At 50.2% G+C, this 26,223-nt stretch overlaps 1 protein-coding gene across 4 annotated transcripts in view; it reads left to right on the forward strand.

Annotated features, from left to right (window-relative positions):
* The window catches only part of PRICKLE2 (prickle planar cell polarity protein 2), a 105,371-nt gene extending 79,236 nt beyond the window's left edge, over positions 1-26,135 (forward strand). For 3 of the 4 annotated variants that reach the window (XM_065845873.2, XM_065845875.2, XM_065845874.2), the window contains 6 exons: positions 5,102-5,215; positions 6,890-7,027; positions 7,336-7,539; positions 9,688-9,874; positions 12,109-12,972; positions 23,462-26,135. In XM_065845873.2, coding sequence (XP_065701945.1) covers positions 5,102-5,215; positions 6,890-7,027; positions 7,336-7,539; positions 9,688-9,874; positions 12,109-12,972; positions 23,462-24,330 — 2,376 coding nt within the window. In that variant the 3' untranslated portion in view covers positions 24,331-26,135. Of the gene's footprint in view, positions 1-728; positions 2,961-5,101; positions 5,216-6,889; positions 7,028-7,335; positions 7,540-9,687; positions 9,875-12,108; positions 12,973-23,461 lie in introns of those variants that run through there. The other variant, XM_071813268.1, reaches the window with a different exon arrangement.
* Positions 26,136-26,223: the final 88 nt, after the last annotated feature.

A 26,223-nucleotide genomic window follows, 5' to 3' on the forward strand; every position in this document is an offset into this window, starting at 1 on the left:
CAAAGACGTCAGATTAGTTTCTCTGTTGATTTTAAGTACTCAGTGTAAAAGATGGTTTGACATGCGGCTAAAAAGCCAGCACTGGGGCAGAGCGGGCGAGCCGCAGGAGCAGCCCCGCTCACCCAGGCCAGTACAGGCGTGTTGGAGCCACTGGCCGCCTTCCTCCCGCTGCAGCCAGAGCTTGTGGGAGCTCGCACACAGCGAGCCGGGGCACGGGGCCACGAGTGAGGGCACACACGTGTGCTTGAGCGGACACTGCCCTGTACATGTTCGTGCAGGCAGATCCCCACAATGGTGTGGTACATCCATGGCTGATGTGGGGTGGGCTGCTGGGGGTGTGGAATCCCCAGCACGGTCCTAAAGCAATGGTGTTCTCCTGGGCACAGGGGAAAATCAGAGAATTGCAGTGTGCCTGGATTTTGAATGGATTCCACTGCATGTGATGACTTACTGCGCTGTGCCTGAGTGGTGGCTGACCCACCAAGGTCCCCTTTTTGGCGACATCCGTGTTCAGACACTGCTGCACACAGGCTGGCACATACGGCCCTCACAGGGCTCTTTGCAAAAGCCTTGCAGCCAGTTTTGGAGTTTGTTGGTTTCTCAAAAGCCAGGCGACATTGCCCAGCTGGATGTGCCGGGGCTGTTATGGCTGAGCAAGTTGGCACCCATCGGCTGAGCCGTGCCAGGACACCGCATGCTCCTTTGTAGTCCATCCCAGTGGTACAGTCATCCCAAACAGCCCGGTTTGGTGGGTGCTTTCAGTAGGGGTGTTGTACTCGGGGTGAGTACAACCAAATGCTGCTTCCCAACAGCAATTCATGCCATAAGAAACATATTTCCCCTCCATCCCCTTTAATTCATTGATCAAAGAGATCCTTCATCAACGACTTAAATTCACAGGTTGTTTCCTAGCTTTTCCTTCTAGGAGAAGGTGTAAAACTTTCCTCACAAAGGTTCTGGTGTGGGTTTTGTCTTTGGTCACCCCTGGGACTGCCAGGAGAAGCTGCAGTCCTGCCTATACTTAGTGGGGACAGGGTAGGTTTGTAAACTGTCAGAGTTAAATGGGAAACACACCCCGAACCTAGCAAGACTGCAGAACACAAAGGCATTTGTAAACTAATGTAATTACTTTCCTCAATGCCTTTGAATAAAGTTGGCTCCACTTTAAAGGCTTTTTCCTACCCTCATTTTACATTGCGTTCTTTCCTTTCTCCTGGCTTCTTTCTTTTGTAATTTCTATCTCCCCCCTCCTTGTCCCCTCCCCTTTTAGCTCCAAGCAGCTGTTAATTTCCAAAATGTGTATCAGTTTTCATTAGCAACACTTGGCGTTTGGACGTTTTCCTTTTGAAGGTGAAAATAACAGCCAGGGAAGATGGATATCTGAGGCACAGAGCCCATCCCCGTGCCTGGGAGACCTCCCCAGGGCAGGACAGGGCTTGCCCGGCCAGCGTGCCGTGGCACACAGCACCCACAGTCAGCCTGACTTCCGGACTGTCCCAGTGGCATCAGGGCCCCTGATGTTGTCTGAAGCCTTGTTTTAACTCAGTCTGATGTTTTCCAGATTCCTCTGGGGTTTCTCCTGTCCGGATGTGAGCAGAAGTCAGAGTGAAGAGGGGCAAGCGGGGAAACTGAGGATGAAACCGAGGCCGGCCACACAAGTGGCTTGTGTGTGTTAATGATGCTTGTCAGGATAATCATGGACAGAGTAGGTCTGTTGCGAGGGGAAAGAGAAGGATGTGGAGCTGCTGCGTTGTACAGCAGAAGTATTTAATAATAAAACAGTTGAAGATCTCGCATGATTTAAAAGGGATATGTTATCCATCCTGGGTCATTGCCCTGCACCGTTTTCATTATCTGGATGCAGCTCATTTTGCAGAGCCTGTCAGGTCAGTGAGGAGCTGGCTGCTGGTGCCTGGGGGTCGGGATCAGGCTCTTTGGCCGCAGTGGCCCTGCAAGGCTCACTGGCTTCACAGGCTTCTCCGTGCTCTGAACTGGAGCTGGATGGAAGAGGAGTTATTTTCTTGGAAAACCCTGACCTTTTGTACAAAAGCAAAGTGCAGACGGAGCAGTTTTAGTTTTCCAGTGAGTTAACATTTTCTGCAGGCCTTTTGCCTGAAAAGCCAATTTTATTTGCAAATCCCCCGTTTCCTTCTTTATTTTTCCTTATTGAGCACCCCGACTGGGCTGTGCCAGCCCAGCTGCCGGCTGCTCTTTCACAGGGTGGGCACTGCTGTCAGCGGCCGGCTGAGGGCAGAGGCAGGGGGTGCTGTCAGCCTGCGCCCCATCCCTCCCGGGCTCTGCTCTCCCATCCAGGGAACCAGGCACAACCCACAGGGAATCGGTGATGGATGAGAGCGCGTATTTGCACAAGCCTGAATTAACATCAGCCCAGGCAAGGGGCATCCCTCTGCTCTGTGTCTTGCACTCTGGCTGGACCTCTCAGGACAGGAGTGATACCCCAGGTGAAATGATCTGTTTGACAACATCCAACCCTGGTTCGGGTTTGTCCCCAGAAGGGAAGGCGGCTGTAAAAGAAACAGCAGAGGAAGCCATTTACAGGCAGAAGGAAAGGGTTTTCAGCCCATGAGATGTCCCACGGGTGCTGGGCGAGGACGGACAGCTGTGTCCACTCCATCCCCTCCGTGAAAACCCTTGCAGAAGGTCCCCTTGGCTGATGTGGATTGAAAGCAAATCCTTTTGCGTTGTTTCAGGCAACAAAACACAGGTTGGAGCCTGTTATATTTATTTTGTTTTGCTGTTCAAACCAAATCGCCCATCCCTGCCGAGCTATGTTGCTGGTACAATGGGAGCCAGTTCCCGCAGAGTTGCTGAGACTAAATGGAAAACTTCCCAGCGGAAGCAGGAGCAGAGCTGGGCACGTACATCCCGCTGTGTCGGCCTCTGGGAAGGCAGCGCCTGCGCTGCCGAAGGAAAACTCACATCCCTGCTTTTCACCCAGGGTAAGCATCTTACAGCTCACTGCTTTAGGGACCGGAGCAGCCTGATGGAATTTGGCAGCTCTTCAGAAAATAAAACAAAAAAAAAAGTCATTTCTAGTCTCCGCCGACTTCAAGAACTCAGTGGGCAAAAAAAACTGAATTGCAAGAAATAAAAACACAAACTAACCAACTTGAGCACGGGGGAACGTGAGCAGCCTTGCCTGCATGTGGGGAATCTGGCAAGAGAAGTCAGCAGGCATCCATACCGGCCGGGGAGGCGCAGCCTGGCAGCCCGGTGAAGGGTATGGGAGCCAGGGCATCGCCGGCAGATTTTCAGCTGCAAGCTCTGCTGCAGGCTAGCTGCGTGAACTCAAGGAGCTCATTTGACATCATTATGCTACAAATAGTCCTTTCCAGTGTGTATATTTGCTCCCGTGTAGCATGTCATAAGAATTTAAGTGTTTTTAATGTGCTTTGATGTTCCTGGATGAAGGACACTTTATAAATGCAAAGTAAGTATTATAATGTATGTAGTTTGTTTTCTTTTTAACATAACAAAATCCTTAGCAGCCTTTCTTTCTTTGACAGTTTCCATAGCTGGTGGGTCTGTTTCTGCTGTGCCTTAGCAAAACAAATTTAGGGTTTCACAGTGGCGTGTGCTCAGCATGTTCCTCAGCTTTGTGACCCAAGCAGTTCCCTTGTCATCAGCACTGCAGAGTTACGGGTAGGAATCTGCTAAAAAATCTCTCTGCAAAACCTGATGGTGAGAAAAGGTAGATGTTAGGGTCGGCTTGGGAAGGAACCATAGATTGAGAAGAAAATTGATTGCAAGCACTGGAGCAGCTCTGTTCACAAGTGGCTCTGAATGAGACCAGGGATGAGCTGAATGCAGAGTAATTATTCCTGAATAATGCTCATTTTGGATATTTATTTGGGAATAAAAAGTGATTTCTTCCTGTAAAAGGTAACACCCCGTATGAAGCACCCCCAGCAGCCTGTGAGCCTGTGGGCAGGGTCTCCTGCCAGCCAGCCCCATCACCTGCCTCTGTGTCTGCACCCCTCCCTGTGACCCACGGTAGCTCGTCATGCCACAGATGCTGCGGGGTTGTGTGGGCAGAGAGGGCTTCTCTGGGGAAAGCCAGCCCAGGTGGTGCTTTCTAGGCCAAAGCCCAAGACATACAGTGAGGGAAAAAGCTGATCAGAAGCAACTGCAAAAACAGTGTTGTTTGGGAAAAGCCCCGTGCAAGCTGCAGACGGTGCAGCCGCTCTGAAACGAATTGCTGCAGTGTCTGAGAGCCAAAGGAGCATCTCAGGGGTTTAATCCCAACAAGGCAAAACCAGCTGCATGCACTGGGAATACAGTTTGCATCTCTCTAGATGAGCGCAGATTGAAGGAAGCCATCTAGCCCCCTGCTCCTGCCTAAACTTCCAGAGGCATCGCAGGTGGCAGAGACTCCCAATCCCGGCCAAGCAGCGAGAGCTTCCCCTTACCTTTACCTTCTTCCCAAGCCATTCAGCGTCACTGTGGCCATTTTGGAGCTGATCCTCATCCAGCAAGTCCCATCCCGGTGCCCAGCCCGGCCCTTGAGTGCACGTCCCAGGTGTGTCAGTCGGAGGAGAGACGCCGGGGTTTGGGGTGTGCTTCCTCTCCAGGCTCCTCCAGCGCCTGGGCATGCCATGCCTCACCGTGCTGCCTTTTTAATAGCTGATTTTAATTACATGCTCCGAGACGAGAGAGGGAAAAAAAAAAAGCCTTCCAACAGATTTTTATCTCCTGTTTATTTCCACAAATTGCTGCAGAAAAAAGCCCGGAAGGTTTTGATGGAGGTGGAGGCTGAGATAGCCAGCAACACGGAGGCTGCCGGGGTGCAGAGTTTTTAACCTCCCCTGCCCAGGCAGGTGCCGACACATCCCCACAGCCGGCAAAACATGCTAACGCTATGGAGGCTGACCGAGCAAACGGTAACGAGCTCCGCTGCCTCGCCAGGGCTGCTTCCTCTCCTTCTTGATGGAGTAAAGGCAGCGCATGGCTGCATTTCACTGCTGGATGGAAATCATGGGGAAGACCCAGCGCCTGCTGGCTTGTGGGGTGGCTGCTGGCCGGGCACGGGGGCACAGGCTGGGCTGGGAGCCCCGTTTCAGTCCCCTCTCTTGCTCCGTAGGTGCACCAGTACTACAGCTGCCTGCCCGAGGACAAGGTTCCCTACGTCAACAGCCCGGGAGAAAAATCTCGCATAAAGCAGCTTTTACATCAGCTGCCGCCACATGACAATGAGGTTAGTAACCGAAAAGTGTCCTCGGACATCAGCCCTTTCTGCTTTTTGGGGGGATTTACTCGGAGTTTGGTCGTGTTGCTGTTTAAGTGCTCTATTTGCTCCCTTCTTGGATTGTGTTGAAGGCAGGGAGGGACTTGTTTGTTTCTAAAGTTAACATTTTAAAAATCATCCTTCTTCGGTTCTCTGAAATAAAAGCACTTTCCCAGCCCTGGGAAGCCAAAGCCACGTGAAAAGTGGCTTGAAATGCTGTTGAGATCAGCTGGAGCCAGATCCAAAGCCTTTTCCCAAGTGCTGCTTCCAATTCACCTTGGGAGTGGGAGTGTGTGTGCCAAGGAAGGGTTTACCGGGGCTGAGCCTTGGGAGCTGGGAATGCTCGGCAAGCCGGAGGTTGAGTCAAGACCAGTCAGAGCAAATAACCCTTCTCACATCTCTCAAGAAAGATGTGAGGCAGCAAAAAGGGTCTGGTCTTTGACGTCCTGTTCTCACTGGTGAGAACAACAGCTTCCGGTAGCCCACAAAATTTCCATGTGTAAACAAAAAAAATATTTTCATGCTACTTTCTGAAGAAGCCACTCTGCAAAATACATGCAGGTAACTCGTTTGATCTAGGTCAGATTTTAATGAGTTTGCCTGTGCCTGGCTGGGTGCCATGGGCACAGCGCGGTGCTGCCAGCGCCAGGGGAGCTCCAGGCACTGGGAAGGGGCTTCTTCCCTCACACCCTTGGGCCCCAACCTGCCCGCCCGCCTTCATTGGCAGGCACTGAAAACCCACAGCCTCTGACAGCTGAAAAATATAGGAATAAATGCACGTGAACGCTGCTACTGCAGCCCGGGCGGCTGCAAGCTGGAGGCCTGCATGTGTTTTCTGCAAATTGGTAATTTTTGTACCCAGTTTCCCCTCACGGTTAGTTTTGCTCCTTTGTAAATTTGAGTTGTGTTTGTTGCTTATGTGAATAATCCTGCTTGGCTTCCTGAGCCTGCTCTCCAAAGTAATGGAGGCTGGATCAGGCGCTGATGCTACATAGGGCCACCTTTGCTCTTCAGTGTTATTCTCCATTGAGAGGCAGCCGGCCAGGGGCTAAACCTGTGGAATGAAAATAGGGAGGAAAACCTGAGTTTCATAAGCTTTGGGGATATTTTGTCATTCATTGTTTATATCCTTTTATTTTACTTGTTTCCTTAGTACCTTCCAGTGCAGAGGTTTTGCAAGTGTGCAAACTTGACCCTACACTGGAAGAATAGTTGGAGCTCCCGAATAGCTGGATCTCTGTCATTTGTACAGGGAAAGTTAGCTGTGCTCTAGAAATGTCAGTAAAACATTTTGAAGCTGCAGTAAGACATCTGACATAAAGAGAAGGCAGGAAAACCATCAGTATGATTCCTGGATCTGGGTGAGACTCAGAGGACTCAACTTTTAAGACTTTCTTAGAAACCTAGTGCTTGGAGAGCAGCCTTCCTCCTGCCTTTTCTTCTCCTCTCTGCTTCTTGAAGTTTTGACCAAGCCCTGGCATGACTGAAGCCCAGACATTGATGTTTCTCCAGCTTCCCCTAAGCTGAGGACCAGGTCCATTTGTGTAACCCCTATGCAGGGGTTTGCAGAGCCTGTGGGACTGCAGCTCACAGCCTGGAGAGCCAGGGATACCCCTAACAGCCAGCATCGCCTGTGTTTTTTAGGTCCGCTATTGCAATTCCCTGGATGAAGAGGAGAAGAGGGAGCTCAAACTCTTCAGCAATCAAAGGAAGAGAGAAAATTTAGGGAGAGGCAATGTGCGGCCGTTTCCCGTAACCATGACGGGAGCCATCTGCGAGCAGGTAGGTAGCAGCTGATGAACTGACAGCTTTTTAATAGCTGAAGTTAAGCAAATCTCACAGGAGCAGCACCCACCCTGTGCCCCTGCCAGCTACAGGCACTGGGGTCTGTCGGGCACGTGCCGAGAGCACCCCCAAATATTTGATGTGGAGCAGTAACTTCAGCTCTTGGCCTGGTGCTGTGGGGAAGCTGTTGATATCCTGGCCATAAAAAGGGGTTTAAAGAGATTAAGAGACAGCGGAAAGGAGCTGGGAATTAGCATCGTCTTCTGCCCCTTAGACACCAGCCGAAACGCTCTCTTTTCTGACAGTGCGGTGGCCAGATCAACGGAGGGGACATGGCTGTCTTCGCCTCGCGAGCGGGGCACGGCGTTTGCTGGCACCCTCCCTGCTTCATCTGCAGCGTCTGCAACGAGCTGCTGGTCGACCTGATCTACTTCTACCAAGATGGAAAGATCTACTGCGGCAGGCACCATGCCGAGTGCCTCAAGCCCCGCTGCGCAGCCTGTGACGAGGTAAGAGCCAGCTCACCCCGGCTCCTACCTACTTAAAAGATCCATCCTGCTGTGGATGCCCCTCATGAGGATGGCACAAGAGGGTTCTCCTTGCCAACTGGGGGGCCCCTCACTGCAAGAAAGACATTGAGGTACTAGAGAGAGTTCAGAGAAAGGCAACAAAACTGATGGGGGATCTGGAGCGCAAGTCTTATGAGGAGCAGCTGAGGGAACTGGGGGGTTCAGCCTGGAGAAAAGGAGCCTAAGGGGAGACCTTATCACTGTCTGCAACTACCTGACAGGAGGTTGTAGCACGGAAGAGTTGGTCTCCTCCCCCAAGTACGAAGTGATAGGACAAGAGGAAATGGCCTCAAGTTGCACCAGAGGAGGTTTAGATTGGATATTAGGAAAAGTTTCTTCACGGAAAGGGTTGTTGGGCATTGGAACAGGCTGCTCAGGGAAGTGGTGGAGTCACCATCCCTGGAGGGGTTTAAAAGATGTGTAGATGAGGTTCTTGGGGACATAGTTTACTACCAGAGTTAGGTTATGGTTGGATGTGATGATTTTGAGGGTCTCTTCCAACCAAAATGATTCTGATTCTATTTCCGTTCCATCCACCCTGATAGTGCTGGGTGTGTTGGCACAGGGAGGATCATCTGCATGGAGACAGGCATTCGAAATACAATGCTTTGGCTTTGCCAGGGGTTCATACAAGCTTTTCCTGGGATTTCTATGAGCATCCCAGGGATTTTTAGTTGCAGTCTGCCTAGGGCTGATCTCAAAGGGATCCTCACCTACACACAGGCAGGGTTTTGCATGAGCATTTACAGTAACAGCTCACCCCCTGTGCTGTGTGATTTCAGCCCAGCTGTGTGTCATGGCCCTCTCTTCTCTTTCTCCCCAGAATAAGCCTCTAGTGGGATGAGAGCTGTGTTTCCTACAATACAGTAGTGTTTGAGTACACACGAAGTTGAAATGGGCTTCAAGAGAGACGATTAATGGGCTATAGGAAGCTGAAGAAATGGAATACAAAAAAAAATACAGAAAACCATACAGAGTCGCCTCTGAGCATTTCTCAAGTGTCATTCTGTGTTTAAAAGGCTGGTGAAGGAAATTGTTCTGGCTTTTAAAGTTATGAAAACCATAGCGTGGAAAACCATATGTACTATAAAATACCATGTCCCATCTATGCAAGCGTGTAATAGTAAAAATCCAAGGCTATATGCACTTCAAATATAAAGAACATTGACATATGTATCCGATTAAATTTGTAACGTTACCAGTAAAAAAACAACTCCTAACCATTCAACTCGCCCTATTTCCTTGTGGCTTAGGCTGGGTAATTTTTTTTTTTTCTTGTACTTTTTATCCCTGCAAATTCTCATATAATTCTTTCATTCAGCTCCTCCTTTAACACGCGTGTCTTCCCCTGAAACAGCCAGGGAGAAAGAGTAACTTAGGGATAAGAGGAACTGCAGGGGAAAAGCTTTGGGAGCAGAGATGGTACGGGAATGGGAAACAGAGACAGCAAGAAAGCATCTGCTGGAACCATTTCAGATGGCTGTTTCACCAGCTCTCTCAGCAGTGCTCTGTGCCTCAGTTTCCCCACTGGTTTAATGACCATGATCATGTTTATAAGCACAGGGGCTGGGGCAGAGGTGATGGTGAGGAGCCAGGTAGCTCCGTCTTCTCTCCCCTCCAGAGAGCTGCCGCTTTTGGTGGTTTTGATCATCCTTTGTACTTGGGTCCCTGTTTCAGACATAAGTAAATGTGTTTTAGTAAGTGGCTGCTTTGTTCTTCAGAAGTCCACCAGATCGATAGGTTGTATATAAGCGTGTTTATTACCCCGATTGACCCCTCCTGCTGATGGATGCGCTTAGGAGCACATCACTGGGAGCTCTGCCTTAGCTGTTTGTAGTCTGTGCACTAACGCCATCCTGAGGCATTTACATTTTAATGGATTTCCTTAAGAACTGGTGGGTGCCTTGCCACAAGCCAAACCATGGGAGTTTTCCATGCAGGATGGACGAGTTAGCTGTAAAATTTGGAGGTTATATGAGCATAGGGGCACAGCTGCCGTGCATGGGCAGGAGACACAAAGGTTGGTGCCCACATCCTAGGTCTGCTTTCTGACCAGCTCTGCTCCATGTTTGTGTTTCCCTCCCGCAGATCATTTTTGCCGATGAATGCACCGAGGCCGAAGGGCGGCACTGGCACATGAAGCACTTCTGCTGCTTCGAATGTGAGACGGTGCTGGGAGGGCAGAGGTACATCATGAAGGATGGCAGACCCTACTGCTGCAGCTGCTTTGAGTCCCTCTACGCCGAGTACTGCGACACCTGCGCCCAGCACATCGGTACGTGCCACCATCGTGTGGGAGGGGAGCGGGGAAAACCTCTGCTGGGAAGGGTGTTTCTGACAAGTAGAGCTGTTGCTTTGCATTCTGTGATTTAAGTCTTTGACAAGGACCTGGGGCCACGGGCAGGACAGCCTGTGGCTGGGATCTGCACCAGCCCTGTGGCAGCCGAGGAGGCTCATGCCCCTCTCGCATCTCGCCAAGGAGCTAGCATGGCGATTTGTTTGGTTAAACCACTGCTTATCCCTTTTTGTGGTAAAAGAGAGGAGGACTATCAGACAGCAACCTCAGGAGCTGTTGCAACTACAGAAAGCTTTCTCTAGCCTAATGTGACACGTGCTTTTTTTCCCTTTAAATCCGTTTTTCCAGCCTGGCTCTTAGAGTCACAGATTCTTCCCAACCAGACTTACCAAAGGATTCTTATGCATTAATGAGCTACCAACTAGTTCATTAGGTATCATTATTCTTTTTGTTTGCCTTTTTGAATCAATCTGCAGATGGGTGTTCTCAGGCAGAAAGAAGTAACACATCAGAGTCAGTCTAGGGTTTTCTATAATAGCGATTTAAAATGTGTTTTATTCTGTGGGTGTCCCCCGCACTGGGGGGGTAAGCTGGGCGTGCTGGGAAGCCGCTTCGCTGCTCTCCCCGAGCCTGTTTGCCACTTGGCTGAGCATTTGCTCGCGGGTGTGCGGGCAGCCCTTTCTTTGTCCGTGGAGGTGAGCTCTTGCATTCAAATAATTCATAGGCTGCAGGGAAAGAAGAAAACAAACCATTTTGCTCTTGTGCAGTGGCCAGATGGCACGGGGTGGGGGGAAGACTTGGGGCTTCATTGAAGCACTTGGAGGATGTGTTCGTGGTGACCTGCAGCCCATCCTTCCCAAAAGCTCAGCTGCGGAGCAATGAAGAAGCAGCTGTTAACACTTCTTGCGTGCTCCCTTCTCTTGTGCTTTCCCCATCTGCTGTCCTTCCCTCTGACCATCGATCCGGAGCCTGCTGACTGTCAGGTTTTTGGGGCAAAGTGCCTGTTTTGGTGTTTATCTGCCCATTTCTAGGAGCGACTGCAGCCATTTTGCTGCAAGATGCTCACAGTAATCAGAGCGTTGTGCTTAAGAGCCAGGTAAATCAGAAGTAAGCGCAAGCTTAAGACTTGAAAGGCTTGGGTTGGGTAGTTGAGGGTCGAGTAAAGAGGCTGTTTGCTTACTCTGTATGATGGCTTTGGGGTGTTGGAAAAGCAGCTGATAAAATCCCTCCCACTGTCTTGTCTCTTTTGTCCACAAGTGTAGCACTCCCATCTATAAAAACATTTCCCTCATTATAAGGGAAGAAAAAAAAAAGACACACACAATTAAGCTAAAGCAAGTTTAGCCTGGAATGATATGGACTGCTAATGCACTGTTCATTTGTAAATTATCCAGCAGCATTGCCCCCCCTGTGACACGGCCGCGGTGGGGGTGCGAGCACGTGTGTGCACACGTGTGGTGCAGCACTCACCGTGTCGGCCAGCCCCATAGTTACTCAGGTAACTGGGGCTTTTGCCATGAACGACAGCTTAAACAGGCGAATAAACGTTATAATTGAAACCTTGGGAGCTTTACTTGCAGCTCTGACCAAGAGCGATGTGCTACCACGGCTCTGGCCGGTGGCCGTGAGCTGCCCTGGGGTTTTGCTGGCCAGGGACAGGCTCTCAGCATCAATTGCTTCACTTAAACCAAGGGGCAAGCTGGGAAGTGTGGCTGGGTGCAAGGCAAGGGGGTGTGCTCAGATCCCTGGGGCTGGCTCTTTCCGCTCCCTTTTGGAGAAGAGGCCCCAGCAGCTAAAATAAAGATGGGGCTGTGATAGCAGCCAGAGACAGGGTTGCGATCTCCTCTGTTACATACTTAACCAAGGCAGCACAAATGCTTCACTATGGTTTGGTTGGAGGTTTTTTTTTTTTTTTTAATAGGCAGCATATTATTGCTTTGACTTCAAGGACTTTATGGAGAGCTTCTTGCATTCCTTTCATTTACGATCGGAAATATTCCCATTTAATACAGAATAGCTTGAGGCTCCATTCTGCTGCCTTTCCCAACATTGAGTAACTCCCAAGCAAAGGCCCGCAGCCTGCAAGGAATTAGAAAAGGATTTAACTTCATGTGTCAGAGCAACCCTGCTGAAGGACTCTCAAGAGAGAGTCTGGGTGAGGGCAAAATGATGTACGTGGGCTGACTCTGACACTTTGCACCTTCCCTCTCCAGGTATTGACCAGGGCCAGATGACATATGACGGCCAGCACTGGCACGCCACCGAGACCTGCTTCTGCTGCGCCCAGTGCAAGAAATCCCTGCTGGGACGGCCCTTCCTGCCCAAGCAGGGGCAGATCTTCTGCTCCAGGGCCTGCAGTGTCGGCGATGACCCCAATGGCTCCGACTCCTCCGACTCGGCTTTCCAGAGCGCGCGAGCCAAGGAGTCCCGCCGCAGCGCCAAGATTGGCAAGAACAAGGGGAAGGGTGAGGAGGGGGCACGCAGCCCCTGCAACCAGCTGCAGGTCACCTCCAACCGCCTCTCCACCGATGTGGACCCGCTCTCGTTGCAAATGGATTTGCTGAGCCTGGCCAGCCAGACACCAAGCCTCAACAGGGAGCACGTGTGGAGGAGCAGGGACGAGCTCTATCACTACGGGAACAAAATGGAGCAAAGTCAGTCCCAAAGCCCTTTGCAGCTTCTCAGTCAGTGCAACATAAGGACCTCCTATAACCCCAGCCAGGTCTCGAGCTCGCAGCCAGATTCATGGGCGAGACATTACAGCAACCCAAAGAGGAGCTCCTCGCTGGCGATGAAGAGCCACAGTGGCAGCTTCATCCAGGACTGCAGAGAGGACTACTACTCGGGGAGGCTTCGCTCGCAGGAGAGCTACAGCGACATGTCCAACCAGAGTTTCCCGGAAACCAGAGGAAGTCTCAAAGTCCCCAAGTACGAGGAGGAAGAGGAAGGTGGGATGCCGACACCGCAGTGCCGCACCCGGCACCCTATCAACGCCCTCAAATTCACCGAGGACCTGACACCCACTGAGCAGACACCCCGTGGCTCCATGGAGTCCCTTGCGCTCTCCAACGCAACAGGTACATCATCCCTGTCATCCTGCAGCCACACCGAAACCTCCTTCATGTGGTGGGGTCCCTTGTGCTCCTGGTCAGTGCCACAGCAGGTGTCCACACATTATGGGGGTGACCAGCAGCTTGGGGACCACTGCTCAATGCCACAGGCTTGCCTGCCCGGCCCGGTATGCCTGGCAGCCTCCTCACAGTCCGCTTGCTTGTTTACCAAATGCAGGGCTTTATAGATGGCTGCCCTTTTCTGTATAGCTCAAAACAAATGTTTTCAAGCTCTTTAATCCTCCCTTTTGTGAAGAGGGGAGAAAAATCAAGGCCAGCTGCTCACGAAGAGGCACATTCCAGCATTCAGTACTTGAAGGACTGCTGTCAGCTGCCCTTTTTAAATGCTTTGAAATAGGCGTAGTTAACCCCTTTTGCACGTTACGCAGTCCTCAAGCACATGATTAGTTAAAAGAAATTCCTCCCTCTCTATGCATGGCTCTTTTTCTCCTCTTCCCCAGTCCTCTGGTAGAAACTGCAGGGAAAAGCCAGGTGAGATGCTCATCCCATCAGGCTGAGCCTGTTTCTTGTGAGCGCATCCCAGGGTAATAGTTCCCAGCCCTCTCACCCCAAATGTGTTTGGGTTTCATTTTGCGGCTACGGGGATGGGTGTGCATGCAGGGACACGTCTGCAGCCGGGCGCTGGGGCAGTTCAGCCCCCTGCACACCCCATCCTGCTGCAGCCTGCTGGAGTTGTGCTGGAGCTGCACTCGTCTGGCACAGCTATCGCTTGCTTCCAAGTCTCTCAGCAGAAAACTTCTTGGAAAAGAAACTACAGAGCCCGGTTTGCTTGCCAGAGATACTGCCTTGCTTTTTCTTCACCACTCCCTAGCTTTCTTCCATTCCAGCCAAGCATTGTTTGGATTTGGGCATGTCCTGTGCCTTTCCCCTGTAAAATGCAGTCTGTCTGTCTTGTTGTCACCAGCAGCGAGCAGTCTGTGAGGTGTCTGGTACCCAGTCCCGAGGGTGTCCTGTGGGATGCTGGCACCGGTGGTGGGGATACGCTGCTGAGCATCACTGGGCCCCACAGAGCTGAGCACCAGGAACCCGAGCTCTGTGCTCTGCCCTGCCTGGACGGACAGGTTTGCTCTGCTACGCCTGTGCCTCCTCACCCTGTGACTGGGTTTCAGTGTGTTTGTTTAGGGAAGTTGCCAGCCCCGTGCCAAGAGGTGAAATGATCTCTGTGTTCAGCCAGGATCTCCCTAACTAGCGAGTGGTAGAGCAGGGGAAGAGGAGAAGCCAACGAGCTCGAGAGGGTTTTGCTCAAACAGCCTCAGGTATACAGGGCGGGAAAATAGATGTGAAACGATGGGCGAATTGGGAATTGCTCTCCAAAACAAGGTTTTCCCAAGCAGAGCCTCATGTTTCCAAAGCTGCTTGTGTTCCTAAAAACTCGTATTGTGTAAAGCTCATCAGTACAAAGAGTCTTGAGCAACACTGAGGTCGGATGAGCAATCCCTGAGTATTGAAGGGGTTGTTGCATGCTTAGGAGCTGAAGTGTAACAAGTTATCCGGGCTACAGGTCAAGAGACAAGAAACATGGTAAGGCCTTCGTGTTAGAGTGAAAACATTCTGTCTTTCATTTGAGAAATGCCTTTTTAAAATGCTATGAGGGAGATTTTCCAAAGGCATCCGTCCTCCATACGTAGCCAAAGTATGAATTTCCTTATGGGAAGTACCTGCCTTCACAACCTGCTTCTTTCCTGCTTTCTGGAGCAGATGCTCAGCATGATGGAGCTTGCAACAAATTTAAGCAGTTCTTTTGCAGAGTGAGGTGATAACGTTTTTATTAATGTGTAAGAGCTAATAATTTTCCTTACTTTGGGACCTGGCTCAGCTCAAGCTGGGGGGCACTGCTGCAGTAACAAGCAGCTCCACTGGGGCCATGTGTGCAATTACAGAGGACACAATTATCATCCTATTTAATTGGCAGCGTTTTGGGGACAGGGAGACTCGGTGAACTAGCTGAGGTCTGCAGGAGACTGGGTTTTTGGACAAGGCGGGTCAGGGCACAGTGCCCCACTGCCTGGCTTTTCCCCCATTCCCATACTCCCCACCATGGCTGATGCTGCTGCCCAGCAAACACCCCCACAAAGCTCCCCCCAGCACAACCCAGGGGTCCAGCTCACCCCATGCCCTCCACCCTACACATCCCAGCTCTGCTTTGCAAGTAAATCCCGGGCATCCACATATGAGGTCCCTTTTAGCTACTGATGCTGCACAGTTGCTCCACCTTATAAAGTGAAATAATTAACACTGCATCCCTCTAACATTTTATGGCATCACTGAAAACTGGGCTTTTTTTGGTTGGTTGGTTGTTTTTTTTTTTAATAGGGAGCTGAAGGGCAAACAGTCCCTGACCTGCAGAGCACATGTTAAAAGCTGGTCCCTCCCTAGCAGCAGATTTTGCTGTGATGTTTCTATTATGACTTAACTACTAATTAGCCAGAGATGTCAGTAGAAGCAGATAGCTCATGGTGTGTGCAGCAGTAGTCCCTGTCCTCTGGCCAGCAGGCAGCCTCCTGTGAACAGATGTCGTCCCTGTAACATTTGTAATGCATTCAGTGCCAGATGGGGGGGTCACCCACTGGGTTGGTCAAGATCTATGTGACCCCAAGTCTCCTGCAAGACCCCAGGTTTTCTCTTTACCACCAGGGCTCTACTGAATCGCTTCAAAGGCAGTTCCTATTGGGGTGGTTAAGAGGTGTGACAAGCGACACTGTGTTAGTCCTGGGTGCTTGGCCTGAAAGTGCTGAACTGTGCTCCATTGTCACACTATGGGCAAAATTATTGGAGTGGAAGAGGGAGCTGTGACCCTCCTTGTGCTTTGTTTGGGGGTTTGAATGGGATGGGAGTGTCTCTGCCATCCTCTGGTTTGTGCTTGTGTAATTGCTACAAGTGCTGATGTGATTTAACCACATCCACTGGTAAAGGGCGGTTTCCTGCTGGTAGAGGGCATCTCTCCTTTCCTCCCATGTTTCTGTTTGAAAATCCCTTCTCTGCCATCAACCAAAGGCTGTGACAGAAACCAATCTGCTGTGTCTTCTTCTTGAAGGTTGGTTCTTCCTTCTGCCCAACATGGCCATTAAATGCAGAGGCAGAGAGCAAAAAATATTTCCTAGTGCATTTTCCAAGAGACAGCTAATTTTTTTCTGGATTTTATATTATCTTTTCTATTTTATTTCCTTTGGCTGCTTTTACCTTTTCTTTTTTTCTAATGGCATTAGCAACAATACTAAACAATGGATGCTATAGCAATGTTTACCCTATGACTCCCTTCATTAAGCAATTAGGATGATGCTAAGATGGAGTCTGTCCAGGAAGCTTTTCTCATGAGGAGGAGCCTGATCCTAGAAGAGGTTAATCACTTTCCAGAAGATACTTGGTCCACCACAGCCCTGCTCCCAGTACTTCTGCTCTGTTTTGCTCTTCTTGTGCGTGTGTCACTCTCTAAAAAAGGTTTTGCAGGCACTGTGTGTTCCTAGCAGCTGAATTAGAAATCAAGAGCTGAGCTCTGCTGATTCCAAGCAGTCATTTCCACAAAACGCCAGCTGGTCAAGGAGCCCACTTAAGAAAGTACCTGCAAGTAAATGTTATTCTCTGGGACCAGTCTCTTTATGTGCAACTTGCAGAGAGCAGGCGTGCTTTGGAGGCAGAAGTCACGTTAAACCGTGACATTGTCATATGCAAAAGGAGAAATAGATTTTAAGTATTCTTGAGAAAAAAATACTGCTTTTCCAGGAAAAAAAAAGATGTTAAACTGGTGCCACTACAGAGTGGAATATGATTTCACATGAATGGTGCACGTTTCTGCTATCATCTGTGTTACGAGATGCCCAAAGGCCCCAAACAATTTGTTTTTCCAGGAGTAAACAACTACCCAGAAAGCAGAGAGAGAAAATGTATGAATGTGCAGGTGGGTCAGCACTGATCCCTGCACATCTGTGTTGCTGAGTGACCTGATGGCATCATCTCTCTCTAGTCCCCTTGTCCTCCTCTGCCTGCAGAGGGGCTGAAAGATGGGGTGGGGAATTAAAAACCCCATTTTTCAGGGCTGGGATGTATTTTCCAAGAAGCATTCAACGGCACAGCCTCTGCTGCATCAAGGGCTTGCGAGCAGCTCCTGAACACCCTTGGGATGGCAGTGAGGAGCTTGGGGTTCAGGGGCTGGTCCCCATTCCCGTGTCCTTAGTGGACAGTGTCCCAAGGGTGCTCCTCTCCCCGCTGGGCTGGAGAGAGCAGCTGCCCTGGGCGCTTGGGCTGAGTTACACAAGTCAGAAAATGACACATTGCATGTTCTTGACTTTTTCTAAGAAAAAGGAGGCTCGCAGCTCTCCAGCATTCTCCTACCACCCTCTGTCTCCCAGACACGGGCAGAGTAAAACTGCTTCTGTGTCGTAAGGGGGGATCACTGGGGGGATTTCTTGCGTTTTTGATACTCAGGTGTAACATTCCCCAGTCCAAGCCAGGTCATTTCAGAATATGGGAAGGCAGAGGTTTTCTATCCAAAAGGGCCAATGCCAAAACATTATAAAACTGCCAGGAATGTTTCTTCTCCCCCTTACCTGCCTTTTGCTGCTCAGTGGCGGAAGGTTTGGCGGCCACGTGCATGCATTCACCCGTTTGGGTGAACACATGGATGTGCCAAAGCATGTGGGGTAACAACCAAACCAGAGGGAGAGCCAAAATGGACTTCTGGCAGGATGTGTTGTCGGGCGAAGCAATAGCGCATCATCCCCAACCTGGTGTGTTGGCCATTGCGCCTTGTCCAGGGAGGACGTAGGAGCTGGTGGTGCTGATGAGGGGGATTACAGGGGTTAAACGGTTAAAATCCAACCCCTTTCCCAGGCAGCACCAGACTGAGTAGGAACATCTTTCAATGAGCTGGATGGGGGGACTGATCGGGTTGGAAATCCACCCTGACACCCTTGGGATGGCACATAGGGGCATGCCGTGGGAGGCTGGGAGCACCGCGACCTGCTTGCTGATTGCTCTGCTTTCCCCCGAATTGTTTGCTTTCCACGATTTCCAGTTACATAAGGGTTCTGCTTTATTTCTGCATGCCCCGAGGTCGCGCAGAAGTGAGACGAGGCTGAGCTATAAACAAAGCCCTGAGCAGGCTGTTTCTCCTTAAGTTCCTTTTTAGTTCTTGGGGTTGAACTTGAAATAAACCTGGTTTCAGGGGTAGTGAGGATGTACCTGCCAGATGCTATGGGAGAGAGAAGGCTCTGGCATGGGGGGCTGGATAAAAGAGGTGCTGCGCCATCCCTTCACCATCCCCTCCTGTGCCTCTCTAGCTGCACTTGGAACAGGCAGACACCTACATGGGGCTCAGGTGGTGCAAACTGCAATGCACAGGTATATGCGTACACTATGATAAATGTAAAGGCAAAAAGCAAGCGTCAGCATAGCCCTGTTTGTTTGCAATATCCGAGGTCAGGGTGTTTTGCATTACCCCACCATGGTGAAGCAGATGATGCTATCTCTGCAGTGGGATGCGGACCGTGGCAGGGCATCACTCCGTGTTAGCCCAGCTTCGTGGGGAGTTGGATTTAATGGGGGCTGGGAGCTGCTTCCCCTCACGAGGGGCTTCATTCCCAGCCTCACAGCCAGCGTACATGCTCTCTGTGGCCCCTCTGCTGTCATTTGCCGAGTGATTTAATAATTCATAATTAATGCAACTTGCCACCCCGGTTTAGCAAAGCGCGCGGTGAGATTTAAGCACCTCCGAGTGCTTTGTTGTGGCAAGGTTGTAGAGGTGATGCTCACGAGGAATATCTTTGTGCCGTCGTCTTGCTTGTTCGGTTGTTATTTCCCTTGGCAATGTTTTATGGGATGAACATGGTTCTTAAAATGGGCGGAGAAGGACTTCAGAGCAGATCGTACAGCATGTTCTTAGCAAACCTTAATGTTAACCAGGAACCTGTTTTGTGTTCTCGGCACTGTAGCCAGCTTGAGTTTTGTATTGAACGCCCGCAGACAAGCTACAGCTTTCGCTTGTGTTCATCCGAAAGGCGTGCGTTTCCATGGCTCCAAGGTGAAATATTGAGCCTGGCAGCCCCACGCAGCGGAGAACGGCAGCAAAATAACCTGCTGTGTCCACGTGCGCTGGGGTGCTGGCTCCAATCTGGTGGGACGGCCACCAACCGACACACTGCACTGGTGGCAGTGACATGTGCCATCTCTTCTCTTCCAGTCCATGAGCCTGTACCCCTGGGGCAGCCGAGGATGGATGTGCTCAGTGTCTCAGAGCATCGTTTTGCAGAGGAGTCTCATAGGGTTAGCACGTCATCCCTGGGTTTGCACCCTCAGGAAGGGCTTGGTGATGCGGTAACAACCATCTCACACCATGGGCTGGAGCAGGGCTCCCGCTCCCCTGCATGGTCTCGGGAAACAGATTCTCGGGTTTCCTTGTTAGAAAAAAGTCACCGCTGCATGGTGGGGTCTCCCCTTGTGTGCTCTTTTTTCCAGGTTAAGGCTCTATCAGGTTATTAGCTGTGTTCCCAGATGAAACACTTCATTAAGAGGTAGCTGCAGCTGTTGTAAATAAATACTGGTAATTCAAGAAGATTGGGCCTCAGTGCACTGGCGTAGCTCTGAAGTGGCAAACGACAGCAAGAGAGGAGGGTTGGTGCCACTTTCATCCCATCCAGGGCAGTGTGGGACCGGAGCCCCCGAGCTGCCCCAGCCACTTGCTGCTGTGACAGCACAGGAAGAGTTTCTTCTTCTCCAAGCTGAAGTTTTCCTTGCAGGCATTCAGCAGACCTGGAGAGTAATGCACTTCCCTCCTTTTTGCAAGCATTTTTCTTCCGTGCTTGAAGGCTGTTATTATATCCTCTTCAGCTTCTCTAGACTAAACAACGCCTGCTCTTTCAAACTTTATTCCTAGGTTGTGTTTTCTAGATTATATTTTTTAGACAAATGGTTATTGCTGTCGTCTGAACTTGCTGTGGTCAAGCGGGAGCGCTCCTGGCTTGCTCCTGCTACACCTTGCTGAGGCTTTGTGGCTCTGCAGAGAGGAGCAGGATCATTTTGCGAGCTTTGAAAGACTAATCTGGGCCTAACCCCTGCTCACAGTACTTTACACCTTGCATTGGTGTAAATGTAAATTTAAACCTGGAGACACCTTTGTGTTTCATATTGGTTAGAAGTTGCATCCTCAACCTGGTATCTGCTCTGGGCATTGTAGGAACCATGTGGAGCTCTCAGTGTCTTCAGGGATGCTGTAAAAGCACAGATTTGCTCCTCAGTGACCAGATAAAGTTTACTTGACCCCTGGCCATGCTGCTTGCTGGGTCACTTGGTAGTCTGGATCCCAAAAGAAGGCTTATGCACATGCAGCTTCCCAAATCTGCTTTGAAAGATGGATTTGGCCCTCAACAGGGAGTGTTTCCCATTCTGTCGTATGGAGCTGTTGTGCCTTGGGGTGGATTTGCCAAGTGCGCTGTCGCACCTTGAGCTCCATGTGCTGGAGGTGGTGATGTATGTACTAGATGCTGGATTCCTCTTAGGATCCACGTTTTCCCAGCAATTCAAGATCTTAAAATGTGTGTGCTTAATTATAATCAGGCTGGCTGAATGAACAGCCAGAAATGTCCCCCGGACCTAATAATCACTGATTAAACCTTGCACTTCGAGCATGAGCCGTATGTGTATCACAGGCTCCTTGTCTGAAATTGCTTCCTCCCGTGATGACCAACACTTTTTGAAGAGGAAAAGAAAACACACTCATGGTGTCTGCTGGAGCTGTGGCCAAGGGGCTGGAGACCCCCATCTTGCATGAGCTAAACCTGTGAAGTGCTGGCTCTGCCTTTCCCAGAGCCCCCCACTTATCACAACTTGCTTTATTCCCAGTAAAAAGAAATGCAGGGTTTCACCGCAGTTCATCCCGCTTGGTCACCGCAGCTGCGCACAGTGCTGATGATGTGGAGGATGCAGAAATGTCTTGCTTAATTTGAAAGTATTTCCTGTCTTGCAAGCCTCTCCCCTGATGCTCATTTGAATTCTTGCTGGATGCAGGACCGGAGGAGAGAGATGGCTGTGGCAGAGGGAGCTGAGGCCCACGGGTGCCATCCAATGTGGCTGGCTGCGTTCTGGGGGCAAAGCAGTGGCTCACCCCTTGCTCCTGTGAGGTGGGACGAGATCGGCCCCTTTCAAACGATGCTGCCAAAATCAATGTGCTGACACCACAGAAGCATCCCGTGGCCTTGGGAGCTGTGTTCCTGCACAGCTCTGCCGTTGCGTGTTCTTATTGCGGAGCCGCGCCGGTTCTCTTAACGAAGGGTTGCATAAATGTCACTGAGGGCTCATTTTCTTTTGCGTCAGCTATTGTCTGACAGATCTGTTTAAGGCCACATTTGGCTGCCAGTGGTTGTGATTCACGTTCAGATCAGCTCCATCGGCAGTCCTGCTGTTATTCTGGCTTTTTGGGAGGTCTTTGCACGTGTCACCGAGTTGCTTTTCCCTCCCTGGGGGGCTGCTGGGCTCCTCCGCGGTGACACAGGAGGGGCATGGGAAGCAGTGCCTGATGTGACAAACCGTGTCACTGGGATCAAAGGCAGAAGATCGTGGCTCCAGTGGGGAGGTGGTACGTGCTGAGAATCGCTCACTCCCATTATGGGAGCGGGGAGCCCAGGCAGGCAGATCCTCAGAGGGGACGGGGAACCTGTGCGGGGCTGTTTCCAAAGAGCAGTCAGCATGGTTGGGTTAGCTTGGTTGAGATCACCGTGCCTTGGGGAAAAAAAAAGACATGAAGCCAGCTTGAAAAATGTGTCCTTTTTGAAATCAAAGGTGGCTTTTCCTCTTATTTTAACCGAGCCTCTCCCTTCTCCTGCAACATTCAGGGATTGCCTTTGCTATACCTTCCTCTGCAAACAAACTCCAGAAGCATCCCCGAAAAAGAAAAGCAAGTGAGCAGAGATAAATGGCTGTGACGGCTGGGACTTGGGGAGCAAAGCCAAATCATGTGAGACCCAGCAGCGGCTTGCGCTCAAGTGCTGAAGCTCTCCCCAGTGCCACTGAGGGGAGGATTTGAAAAGCCTTGCCCGTCTTTGTAGGATCTGCTGATATTTTTAAGGCTGAGTCCAAAGAAACCCTGAAGCGTCTCGTGAGCAGGGTTAGTGACAGCAGCCCTTGTTCAGGTCTGGCAGGCAGTGGCTGATGTCAAAGGAGCTGAGCTCTCAATGAAATGTAAGCAGCTTTCGTTAAGGGGAAAAGAAGTTTATTCTTGAATTGTGGGTTGGGTTGTTGTTTTTTTAAATTAATTTACAAAGTCATAAATTCTGGTTGATTGCATAAGAGCTGTGCGTCATGTTGAAAATCTTGCTGATGGTGCACAGCTCCCTGCGTTTGGTCTGCACGGGGAGGTTCTCAGAGAGGGATGGGGAGAAGAGCGCCAAAGCAAACACTCTGCATTTGATTTGGGATGAAATGGATTTCCTTTGAAATAACTTGTGAAACATTGTCCTGAGCTTGCAGTGGGAGTGCTGACTGCTGCCAGTTGTCGAAGCTACATGGAGATCCTCAGAAAATAGTTGGAAAAGCACAGAAAACAGGCCAAGGACTAGGGCAATGTGGGGTGCGTTGAGTTTCTCATCGATGGGCAGGTGCTGAGCAGACACCCCACTTCTCTGCTCTTGGGTGAAGGGGAAGGAAAGCGCCGTGCAGGAGCTCAGAGTTGGCTGGCTCATGGGAGAGACCCAGCAGGGCACCTTCCTAAGCTTGGAAGCCCATCAAGCTGGGGCTAATGTTCCTGGCTCCTGCCCACGTGCAGCTCCCTTGATATTTGCAGGCATAGCCTGACCCTCCCGCTGTCCTGCTCAATACGGGGAGCTCCAGCAGACCCTCTGGAACTCGGGTGTTTCCACGCCTCCTGGGAAACCCGACTGCACGCACATCCCCAAGGCTGCTCCTTTGGTCCCTCCGCAGGTGTCATTCAGGGGGACCTGTGTGGTGCAGCATGGTGACAAGCCTGAATTAGTCAGTGGCCCTGTCTTCTGCTGCCCCTGACATTGTTCAGTCCTTCAAAACATGTCATCATTGCACAAGGTGTGGGTGCCGGATCATGGCACCCTAGTTATCTCAGTGTGCAGGAGGCCTCAGGTTACCTCTGATGCATAATTTCTCACTGGCATCACTAGTTATTCCTATCAAGTCACAGACAGTGTAGACATATGGGGAAGGAAGTCGTGAAAAGCAACTTGGAGTCCAACTCAAAACACCTTAAATTGGTGTGATTTCCCCAAAGTAGGAACTGCCTGCTCTTTAAAAAAAAACAAAAAAGATTAAAAAAATCACCATCTTAAAGGGCTCTTCAGGACAGCATCAAAACCACTGAGTTATTTTTTAAAGCATAAGTTTTGTGCTAAACCCAGCCTTCTCCCTGCATCTCTGCTGATAGAAAATTCTCCTCCTTACCTCTCTTTTTTTTTCCTTCTTTTCCCCTTTTCCTGCAAAGGCCTCTCTGCAGATGGTGGAGCCAAACGCCAGGAGCATCTCTCCAGGTTCTCAATGCCTGACCTGAGCAAAGACTCGGGCATGAACGTCTCGGAGAAGATGAGCAACATGGGCACCCTGAACTCCTCTGTGCAGTTCCGAAGTGCGGAGTCGGTGCGCAGCCTGCTGTCGGTGCAGCAGTACCAGGACATGGAGCCCAACCTGCACGACCTCGCCAGCCCCCTCGGCTACCGAGAGCGGCCGTCGCACGGGCGGATGCACCAGAGCTTCGACTATGGTAGCGGGGTGCCGGGGGGCAAACTGGGGGTGCAGGAGGGCTCCAGACATGCCCCCATGAGCGAGCGCACACGTCGGCGAACTAACCTGCGGGACGATGACCGGCATTACCGCCCGCACCGGCCCCGGCGGTCTCGGCGTTCCCGGTCGGATAACGCCCTGCACCTGACCAGCGAGCAGTGCTACCGGCTGAAGGAGAGACCCTCGCTGCGAGCCCGGGAAGACTACGACCAGTTCATGCACCAGAGGAGCTGCAGAGAGATGGCGGAGCAGGGTCCCCGCAGGGACGTCTATGGCCACTGTCCCCGGACGGTGTCGGATCTTGCCTTGCAGAACCACTTGGGTGAGAGGTGGGGGCCCTACTTTGCCGAATACGACTGGTGCTCGACCTGCTCCTCCTCTTCGGAGTCTGACAACGAGGGCTATTTCCTTGGGGAGCCCATTCCCCAACCCGCCCGGCTCCGGTACGTGACCAGCGAGGAGCTCCTGCACAAGTATGGCTCGTACAGCATGCCCAAGTCTTCCACACTGGGGGGCAGGGGACAGTTGCACAGCCGGAAAAGACAGAAGAGCAAAAACTGTATCATATCCTAATGGCATCCTTGTCAGGCACCTTGGGAGAATGTAAATTAACTCACAAACTTGCACTGTTTTAGATCATGTAAGCGCTTTTATTGTAACAAAAAGAAACGACCTGAAGAATAGGGATTTCTAAGAAGGTTGTAGACTGGCTTCTATAAATAGTTATAATCCTGGGCACGGTGAATATATTTTGCACATCTTACTTTGGAGAAAAAAAGATACAAAAAACTTCACTTTAGCCTGTAATATTTACCCAGTAGTTTTTCCTCTTTCTTCCAAATACTGCCAGCCTTTTGAGTTCTGGTTGTCTATACGTTTTGGGTACCACTGTTGACTCTCAGCATCAGTTCACCGGTACCTTTTGCTTTCCACCACGTTTTTGTTTTCCATTAGCCATGTCGGTAGGTAATTTGTCTCTTTTGGACAGTGTGGGAGCCTAAGTTATTTCCATGATTGTTGTAAATGCAATGTAAATGAGAGTTTGGAGAAAATATTTTTGTATTTTGTAATATCAGAGGAATTTCTATATCTTAGGAGTCACTGGGAAAATGCATGCACGTTCACAATTGTTTTCAACCAGAGCTAACCAAACAGTACTTTGGACCACCCCCTTTCCAATTCATCATCACATTTCTTAAGTTTATCAGTGAGATTTTGAATTGTCATTTGTTTTGAGGGTTATGGGGGTTTTTAACCCTTTTTTTGGTTTGTTTCACTCCTGGTAAATAAAGAGACAATTTTCCAATTCATTAAATCTTGAAGAGGCCTCAGTGGCATTTTGAAGTCTGCTCACACCTGTGATTTTCAGGTACGCTCCATCTGTCAGATATAGGAATCCTGACAGCTGCAAAATGGACTTTTTATTGTTATTGTTATTATTATTATTATTATTATTATATAGGAAAGAACAGAACTACCAAATGCCTGCAACGTTGTAAATGACCAAAGCTGGAGAAGGAATTTTACACCTCTGTAGAGAACGTTGAAGTTACTAAACGTTGAACTATTATTTGGAGTAAATAAAAGTGTAAATGGTGCAATTGTGTGATGTCAGCATGACATTGTTTTGAATATAGATTTGTCTTATGGTGCTCTAGTCTCCTGGGTTATGTTAACTGCTGTTCATTACCAAGTGGAAGTCTCAATGTTGCCTAACACATAGGAGAATGACTGCAAACTGCTCCCTGCAGGCCTGATCCTGGCCTGGAGAGATGTCCTCACTCCAGAGTGGTCTGTAAATGGGTCCAGCTGTGTTGTGTTACGGTGGATGTAAGTTTTTTTTCTCTGTATGCTTTAACCCGCTGAGGTACGGCTGGAGGATTGCGAGCCAATGCCACCTTCTCCTGGTGCTTCCCAGGAAGGAGCAGGTTTGCAAAAGGGGCTCTTGGCACCCAAAGGTGTGGGTTAGCGCCTGGGGGTTTTAAGATGAAGCTGGGTTGTGAGCTCCAGGAGGGCTGAGAGGCTTAACCAGCTGCATTGCCCTCAGCCCACGTGCTGCCAGCACCTCGGGGTGCCCCTGCCCTGCACCCCAGGAGGAGGGTCCCACTGCAGTCCCAGCACCCCTGGGCGCACACGGGACACCCCGTCACCTCCTCAAAGCAGCAGATGCAGAAAAGTCTTGCAGATGGATGTCTCCACACCACAGACTATTGCTAGGAATTTTATTTTGTTGTTTGTAAAGGACAATGTGATAATTATTATTCCTTTAAAAAGAAAAACAAAACAACAACAACAACAACAAAAAAGAAATGACACTTAAGTATATTTAAAAAAAAAATGTTTTTTCCAGTTGGAATAAATGGAAGTATTCATCCAAAGGGCAGAGTCTCGTGTGTATGTTTTTGCACTTAAGGACTTTGGTTAACTGTGAGCAGAAAACTAGAGTTTTGCTTTAGCTGGTCTTTG

The sequence above is a fragment of the Patagioenas fasciata genome, chromosome 10, assembly GCF_037038585.1.
Source record: "Patagioenas fasciata isolate bPatFas1 chromosome 10, bPatFas1.hap1, whole genome shotgun sequence".
Classification (NCBI taxonomy): domain Eukaryota; kingdom Metazoa; phylum Chordata; class Aves; order Columbiformes; family Columbidae; genus Patagioenas; species Patagioenas fasciata.